General features: G+C 43.8%; 1 protein-coding gene across 1 annotated transcript; it reads right to left on the reverse strand.

Moving 5' to 3' along the window:
• Positions 1-2,862: 2,862 nt before the first annotated feature.
• DCAF12L1 (DDB1 and CUL4 associated factor 12 like 1) lies at positions 2,863-6,345 on the reverse strand. The gene is made up of 2 exons (XM_017885482.1): positions 4,687-6,345; positions 2,863-4,596 (listed from the first exon to the last, which is right to left on the reverse strand). The coding sequence occupies exon 1, from the start codon at positions 6,098-6,100 to the stop codon at positions 4,709-4,711; it is 1,392 nt and encodes a 463-aa protein (XP_017740971.1). The 5' UTR covers positions 6,101-6,345; the 3' UTR covers positions 2,863-4,596; positions 4,687-4,708.
• Between the last annotated feature and the right edge of the window lie 2,414 nt (positions 6,346-8,759).

Consider the following 8,759-nt stretch of genomic DNA (forward strand, 5'->3'; position numbering starts at 1 on the left):
CCCCCCCCCCCCCCCTTTTTTTGTGAGACAGAGTTTCACCCTTGTTGCCCAGGCTGGAGTGCAATGGCATAATTTCTGCTCACTACAAACCCCGTCTCCCGCGTTCGAGCGATTCTCTTGCCTCAGCCTCTTGAGTAGCTGGGATTACAGATGTAGGCCAGCACGTCCAGCTAATTTTTTTATTTTTAGTAGAGACGCGGTTTTACCATGTTGGCCAGGCTGGTCTAGAACTCCTGACCTCAGGTAATTCACCCGCCTCGGCCGCCCAAAGTGCTGGGATTACATGCGTGAGCCACCACGCCCTGCCCAGCCTGTACACATTTAAAACACCCTGACTTGTAGATAAGATAAATATTGTGACGGAAAGATGGAGACATTAACTGAAAAAAAGTAGGTTGCAAAACAACTTTTACAAAATACTCACATTTTAGTATCAACTGCATAGATGGGTACATATATGTACAAAAAAGTCATGAAAGATATACACTAACTTGTTGACAGTAGTAATCTTAGGCTGGTGGAAATGTGGTGGTTTTTAAAAATATTTTACATTATGTGCCCGACTTTCTGCAAGGCACATAAACTGTTTTTATAATAATTAAATAAAAAATAAATACATATGCCTTCTATCAGAATTGATAGGACTCTAGAGGGGAAAATAATGAATATAAATCAAATGCCTTATGCATCAGGCAATATGCTAGATGCTGGGAATAGAACAATTAGTAATGTAAGGACAGGTTTAGAGAAGTTAAACAGCATACCCATTACTTATTATAAACAAATTATATAATTCAAATTCAAATTCAGGTATTTATGATTCCAAAATAATATTTCCATTTCATCTTGGTACTCCAGGTCCAGTATCATTTCTGGGTAAAACTTAAGTTTCTGCTGCTCTACCCACATTACTTCATGCCATGAATCACCATGATCATTACCATGGGGCCTATTTCAGGATACTCTTCATCCATCAACTTAATCTTTATCATCTTCCCTAATGTTTTGGTCAACTAATCTGATAAAGTAATTTATGAAAAAGAATTGATGTATTAGTTGTTGTACTGAACAGCCAAGTGCCATGTACGTGCAGCCTATTATGCTAGGTTTGGGATGACAGAGCTCATATTCAAGTGGAGGGCAGGAAAGCTAAACACTCACATAGCTGACTGCATCATAATCTGCTAAACGTTATAATAAAGATAACAACAAAACCGTCACTGTGAGCATGGAGAAGTTAAGTGCTTAATTCTGTATTGGAAGTCACAGAGAGTTTAATAGAAAAGTAAGTAGGCAAAGGGCATATGAAGCAAAGACCAATACCTGTGCAAACTACATATGTATCAGCGAAAGAACCCTCCTTCTAAGGGTAAGTCTGACCATTTTATGGCAACCTCCTGCAAACACATTGCCCTTACATTGATGCCAAATTCCAATGCTAGGTGTCTCTGGGTTTACAGCGGACTAGTAGTGTGAAATACTTTTAGGCAACCCTTTCTTGAGCAGATCTCACAATAACATCTTAAAGCAAACACCTGTGGCTTATGCAGCCTCTCTTTCATATTGGTACATGACATTCTCGCTGAACTGCATCCCTGAGCAGCTCACATAGTGACATGTTTAATGTAGTTGGGTTACCTAATAATACTTGCAGAAATTAGGAAGCTGTCAGTAAAACATCCAGGAGGGCTTTGTGAATTGCTTTCTAAAATCACTCTAAATTAGCAATTAATGAAAAAATTTTGACAAATTGTTCAACACTGAGTACAAGCGGATAAAATCAACCTCTGGAAAATTCAATTTTGTTTATCATTAATGCTAGAGTATATTTAACAGATGATTTTTTTTCAGAGTAGTCACCTCACTTTATTCCAGTAGATAGTCTTGATAAGTAAATTATTGTACCCCTTTTTAAAAGAAAATAGAAATTAACTCATTCCAAAGAGTAAAGGAGAGGAACATAAACTTTTGGATCAGAAGTATGCTTGGAGAGAAATATGTGAATAGGTAGTTAGAGATAAAGATAATTAACATTTTATGCATAGTTATAAGTAACTGAGGCCTTTCAGGCATCAGTGATAGGTAATTTATACATGAATATTTGCACTTCCTTATGTACTTTAAGCGAGTTGTATTTACGGGCTTTCTGGAGGGCTGACTTTTTTTTCTTCAATTATTTCAGTCACAGTTTACATAATTAATCATAGTTCTATGATCACTGTGTCAGAATTAGAAAATATTTCAAAATAACTAGATGGTTACAAAATATAAATGTACACACGAAATATTTAGTTTTTAAAAAGTTAAGTCAGGTGACTTGGCATGAAAATGATATACCCTAAAATATGAAAAAGTTAAGTGTGAGTCGGTGATGAAATTAAGGGCCAAGACAGAGAAGAAATCAAACATGCCTTCTATTTCTTCTCTAAAATCCCATCCCAGGTAGAAAGTGTTATCTCCTCTAAAAATGTTTTCCACATTATTTCCAAAATAATTGCGAGAATACCATAAAAATTCCCTATTGCCTACAAGAAAATAGGCAATTAATACTTGGAAGTTACTGGGTAACATTTAAGGAAATTTTTAGCTAATATGTTTTTTAAGTTAAAACACAAACCACAAAACATATTTCAAAACTAATTGCTGAAAAACAACCAAAATATTTTAAATAAATCTTCAAACCTAAATGGTTGCAGGTGAAAAGATTAATTTCCAGTGCCAAATAAGATTTATACATGTTCCTTCCTCGTCTAGTATCACATATGGGTAAGTTTACGAATGGATAAGCACAATAGCCTGACCTGAGAATAAATCAGGAAAAAGTTTACCAACAAAGGGGGGAAAACACAACAGGATTCTATATTATTTAAGAGAAATATTTATTTATTTATTGACTTAAAACTTTAAACTCTAGGTCTCCAGAGGCATTCAACCAGTACATATTTACTTATTGCCTTTTATTTGCTAAGTATTAGTGGAGAAATGAGGCAATATAAAGATGACAATTGTATTATCTGTTCTCAAGACATTTACAACTGAGTTGGAGACGCATGCACACAAATACATCTTACTGCTATATAACAACAATTATATTAGCCTTTATAACAATGGCTAAAACAAAAGCTTACTTTTGGTATTTCTTAAATGACTTTTAGTACCATTTATTATATTAACTTGTTCGGATTTGTGACTGAACAGCATGTTGTGTGTGTACACCAAGACAGCATCTGAGTGCCCAAACATCTAAGGAAAAACAGACATGACAAATTACCAATCCTAGTTCAGCACAACCTGGCCAGTTTTAGAAATGGCAAATATTCCTTCTCACTTCCAATGGTCTCACATATGGAGAAGTACAACCTGTTTTCATAGCAGTCCACAATTTATATTTATCTGCACCCCAATATACTTTTCTTCAACCTCATCTTATTTATTTTAAATCTCACCTTATCTTGAAACAAACTTCCTATGTTCTTGATATTGCATGCTATTACATTGAGAGTTATAACAGCACTACTTTTTAACAACACATTATACTTTAGGAAAGAATCTTTGAACTTCACAAAATAAAATCTTATTAAGAATCTTTTCTTCAGAATGTGCTATTTTGGTCTTTTTTGTTTTGTTTTGTTTTGTTTTACTGTAAATTACCTCTTAAGCAGAATTGGAAAATGTTAAATATCTTCAAATATAACATTTTATATTAAAACAGCAACAGCAAAATATCCAGTCTATACCCTGGATCAGTATACATTCTGCCCAGCCTGCCATACATTCCACATTTACATTTCCTGCTTTTCATGACGGCTCCAATGCACTGTGCAAGTTTTTCAAACAACATACATTCAAATATATTCACAAGTCTTGATAGTAGTAAGGCAGCAAGTGAAAAAATACACATTCTTTTAGCTATTTAAGGAGAGGTGATAACACTTAAATAAGTTGTGAAATTTAAAAAAATGGGTTGTTTCAACATTCAGGTTTAAGATTCTGAAAATGCAATGAAGCAGAACCCCGCACTCCTGAAGATTCTCACCAATTACGAGTTTGATACAAACACAAGATTCTATGATAACTTCTTTTGAAAGAGAATAAACTTAAGAAAAGCACTTTAGCATGAACAAAGTAAAACTATATACACTAAGATCAAAATTTGCAAATTAAGTGTTTCCAAACGTAGGTAATCCAGAGCTTGGAATGTATTTTTCCAATTGAACAATGCTATAAAACTATGGTAAGCTCTCCAGAAAAGATGTAGGAACACCTTGCTTACTAGAAAATTTTCTCTTCCTATACCATGTATCTGCAATAAAAAATAACTAAAAAAATGAGGTTGTAATACTGGTAACAAGGAAAAACATGGAAAACAAATATACGTAACTGTAAGACATTGACTGCATCTCCTTAAAGAAAGAGAATATATGAATCACTCAAAGAGAGAATGCAACTAAAGATTAACCAAATTTCTTTGTATGAAAATTCCAAAAGATGGTGTTGGAAAGGAGTCAAAAAGTCTTAAAGTCAAGTTTTCATTGACCAAAGGATCACTCACTCTCTCTGCTTGGAGGAGTACAACTTAAGCTGGGCTGGTTCCACCTGGAAAACAAAAGACACACAGAGTTAAAAGCAAAAAAATGCAACATGAAGCAGGAAAGTCGGGTGGAACTAAAAGGTAAATCTGTGTACCTGGAGTACAAGGCGGCCATCCTTAGCTCCAGAGGCCTGCATAGTTCCCATGGAGGCCTGCAGGGAGAGGCCCCCCAGCCACAAAGAGCTTCATCTCGGGCCAGTTGTAGCAGTGGGTGTAGAGCGCATTGGGAAACACTTCCATGCCACCAAAGTAATTCACCCAGAAATCATTGTGGTTGAGCCAACCTCTGCCACAGGCAAGCCTGAGCTTCCTCCCTGAAGGTCCCGAAGAGGACTCGAGGTTGGCGGAGGCTCTCTCCTCCAGGAACTTCTGGGCCCGGATGTCATAGAAGAGCAGGGAGCCCTGACCGGTGCCCACAGTGATGATGTGGCGGTAGAAGCTCAGAGACCGCACGCCTGTGCCACCCTCTCGAGAACACAGGGGCCGGATGTTCTGCTGACCCTGGCGCAGATCCAGGAAAGAGACGTGGGAATGGGAGCCCACAGCATACACAGACATATCATCGCAGTAGGTCAGGCACACATTATCCCGGAAGTAGGGTAGCCTGATGGACAGCAGCCTGGATAGTGTGCTCCGGGCTTTCCACAGGTGGAAGTAGCCATCCAAGGACACCGCTCCCAGCTCCTGGTTCTTGGAGCCGCAGGCCAGGGCCCGCACCTTGCGGTTACTGGGGTTGATGATGGCCCTGGGGATGGCCTCCACATCCTTCGGACGGATGTGGGCATATACGGGGAGACCCACCTCGCTATGCCAGGCAACAGTGTCATCGAACTTGTCCGGGTCCATCTGCCACAGCGCCACAGTGCCGTCACGGGAGCCGCTCACGGCTACGGTGTCACTCAGCCAGGCGACGGCGAAGATCCAGTCCTTGTGGCCATGGCGGTCGCCCAGGCACAGGGGGTCCAGGGTGGGCAGCTGGTAGATGGCCAGGCTGTTGGGGTTTTCGCCGCCGGTGGCCAGAAGCGTCTTGGAGGGATTCAGCTCGATGGCATGGATGCCGCAGCCCTGTTGGTCCTGGGCCAGCCTGGCCTCCCTGTCCCGCAAGAGGGGGATGCGCGTGATGTGGCCTGACTGCACGTCTACCACAAAGAGCGTGTTACACTTGGTGCCGCACACCACCTGCCTGGCGTTCAGCCACTGTGACGCGAACACCTTGTTGAGGGTGCCCAGGTTCAGTTGGCGCTCCGTCAGCAGCTCGGGCAGCCTCTGTACCGCGTAGCCTCGCATCTCGCCATCGAAGCCCTGGAGCCCGGCGGGGCCCCACCCGCCTACCTCCCGAACCTTCAGATAGTGAACCATTGAGCTACACGTCGCCGGCCGCCTCTGCCTCTTCAGTACCAGAGGCCCCTCACCGTCCGCTGCCGCCAAGCCCTGCGACGGCGAGCTCTCGGCGCCCGCCTCGACCGCGGGCGCTTTCCGTTTCCTGCTACCTGTTTGCTGCTGGGCCATGGTAGGCGGCGGGCGAGCGGCGGCGGCAAGGCGTTGGTGGCGGTTGCGGCGCTTGGCTCCCGTGTAGGTCGTGGCGGCGGCGTGGATGGTTGCTCTGGGACCCAGCCTTCGGATTCTGAGGCGCGGCAGTGGCGGACCGGGTGAGGGACGCGCGGGCGAGGGCGGCTGTGGCGGTGTAGACCTACGCGAGGGCGGGAAGTGCGTCTGACCGGACAGTGAGAGCAAAGTCAGTGTGGGGCGAGATCTACGCGGGGGGCCGAGTGGGAGGGGCGGAGGCAGTGGGAGGAGCAGGCTGGCGGGCAGGCGGGTGTGAGCGCGTGGGGTGCCTGAGGAGTAGCTGAGCCCGGGGCGGGGTGAAGGCTGGGAGGGACAGGGCGGGGGGCGGGGAGCGGGAGAGCGGAGCTGCAAAGACAGAGTCTCTGAGGGCCCGCAAGCCAGGATCCCAAGTATCAGACACGCGGCATTTCACTACCCTCAGGACAGCAGCTAAGTACCCGTCTTAAAATCTCTACTTCAGTAAAATCTGAAACCTACGATATAGTCAAGCACGGGGCTAGAAGGAGCCCAGGCCACGATCTGTCTGGAGAAACCAGTGTGCATTTGGTGTAATCCTGGGACACCCTTCGCTAAGATTAGACATTAAACTTGGCAAGGGATGGGGTATTCGGCAGCTGCACGGAGACCTTTACCCATATGTCAGACCTGCAACCCCTCAAGTTTCAGCCCCTCACTTGATGTCTTAAACAATTTCAAACAAATCTTTTTTTCCCTCCTCAAATTGAGGTTTCTGAGCTGCTGCACCACAGTCCCTTGAGGAGTATAATCCACATGCAAATCCCTGGGACCCACGTTTGGCCCATGGTGATATCAGGGAACACTTGGTTTGGTGCAGCCTTGAGAAAATGGTGGGTTGTACTAATGGGGCAGGAATCCCGAGGGGCTTTTTGGAGGTGTTTGCTTCCTTTGAGCCTTAGAGCCCTAAGGAGATGGAATGGAAGAATCTGTGGAGGGGGATTTCTTCCCCACTCCTGAGAGGCAAAGTTAATATCCCCGTTGTCAGTCACAGAGACGCCTAAGTTGAGTCCCTGGGACCTTGGGACTGGTTCTAGAGGCAGAGGATTTTCACGTGCAGAGAAGAACATAACGTCCCAGAAAAAGGCAACAACATGGATACAATGATGTAAGTTTAGAGGTTCTGTGCATGAGTAACTTCTCAGGGTTCATAAAGTTCTTATCCAGTTCTGCTGCTTCAGAGCAGCCAGTCAGGTGGCAGGCCCAAACCGGGCATACTCAGTTACCCAGTGATTTCAGTTACACAGTGGTACATTGGAGAGAGAGGGCAGCGAGAGCAAAGTCAGTGTGTGGGCAGATCCAGGCGGAAGGCCGAGCGGGAAGGGCTGAGGCAGTGAGAAGAGCAGGTAAGAGGGCAGGCGGGCCTGAGGGCCTGGGGTGCTGACACCTGTGGTGATTAATTTACTTCCGGATCAGGGAAAACCATAAGAGTTATTTTGTTGTTGCTTCTCCCCAACCCCCTTTTTACTTTTCTGATTTTCTGTCCCCTTCCCCCATCCCTTTTAGCAACTTCACCTCACGGGCACAAATTCCAAGTAAAACCATAGGTCCTTCTCGCCACTCCAATCCAACTGCTGCCTTCCAGTGCACCCCAACACTCTCTTGCACCTCAATTTTGATTCCTCCCCATATCATTCATCTCACAGCAACAGAAAGGTTCCATCTGCTGGTGGTAGTGAACATGAAATTAGGGACAGGTACATAGAGGAAGCTGCATTTTGTTTCCACACGTGGACACAAATAGGGTGAATGGACATTTTAGAAAGAGGCAACCATATGTGAAAAGGCACAGATAGTGTAAAGGATTGTTTCATGAATTTTAGTGTACATTAACATCTCAGGAGCGGCTTAATAGATGTGCATATCCTTTGATTCTATCCCTAAAGATTTGATGCAAATGATCAGTGGACAATTATTTGAGAAACACTGGTCTACACTCCTCTCACTCAGGTGGGGACAGGATGTGTTGCAGGTAGGAGGAGATAAATATCTTCATATACTTCAGGGTTACCCTGAAAATGGGCCTTATCCAGGTGAGTATTGTGCAAGAATTGGGAATTAGAAAGGTTATGATGATGTAGATGTCAGAGCAAAGAGTGACCCAGAGAGGAAAATTGTACCTATTATGCATATGGAACTTACTCTTCTTTACTATTACTTTACACCTTTACTATATTGTTATATTAACAGGCATTGCTGCAAGTGAGGTAGGAGAATAGGGTCTGGAGGCAGGGTACCCAAGGCCGTTTCACGCTGACTTCCTGGAATCAAACTGAAAAGAAACCCTAACTTTCCACACCTAAATAACAAAAGGAACAGAGGCTACTCCCTATACATACCCCACTTTTCTGTCTCCTCAGATGGGAAATTGAAGGTACCTCTGATTGGTTGCTTTTTGCAACCAGTCAGATGTTTGCATAGGAGTATAACTATGTAACTTCACTTCAGCCTCTGATTGGTTACTTTCTCCAACTAATCAGACTGATTGTGGGTCATCACTTCATTTACATGAGGTGAGTGCCAAGTGGCCATTGGGAAACCTCCAGAGCATATTTGGACAGGAGGAGATTCTGTATCCGGGGCCCTT

The sequence above is a fragment of the Rhinopithecus bieti genome, unplaced genomic scaffold (assembly GCF_001698545.2).
Source record: "Rhinopithecus bieti isolate Rb0 unplaced genomic scaffold, ASM169854v2 scaffold_15435, whole genome shotgun sequence".
NCBI lineage: Eukaryota > Metazoa > Chordata > Mammalia > Primates > Cercopithecidae > Rhinopithecus > Rhinopithecus bieti.

Coding starts and splice junctions, on each gene's coding strand:
- DCAF12L1 (XM_017885482.1), bottom strand. CDS start 6,100: ATGGCCCAGCAGCAAACAGGTAGCAGGAAACGGAAAGCGCCCGCGGTC.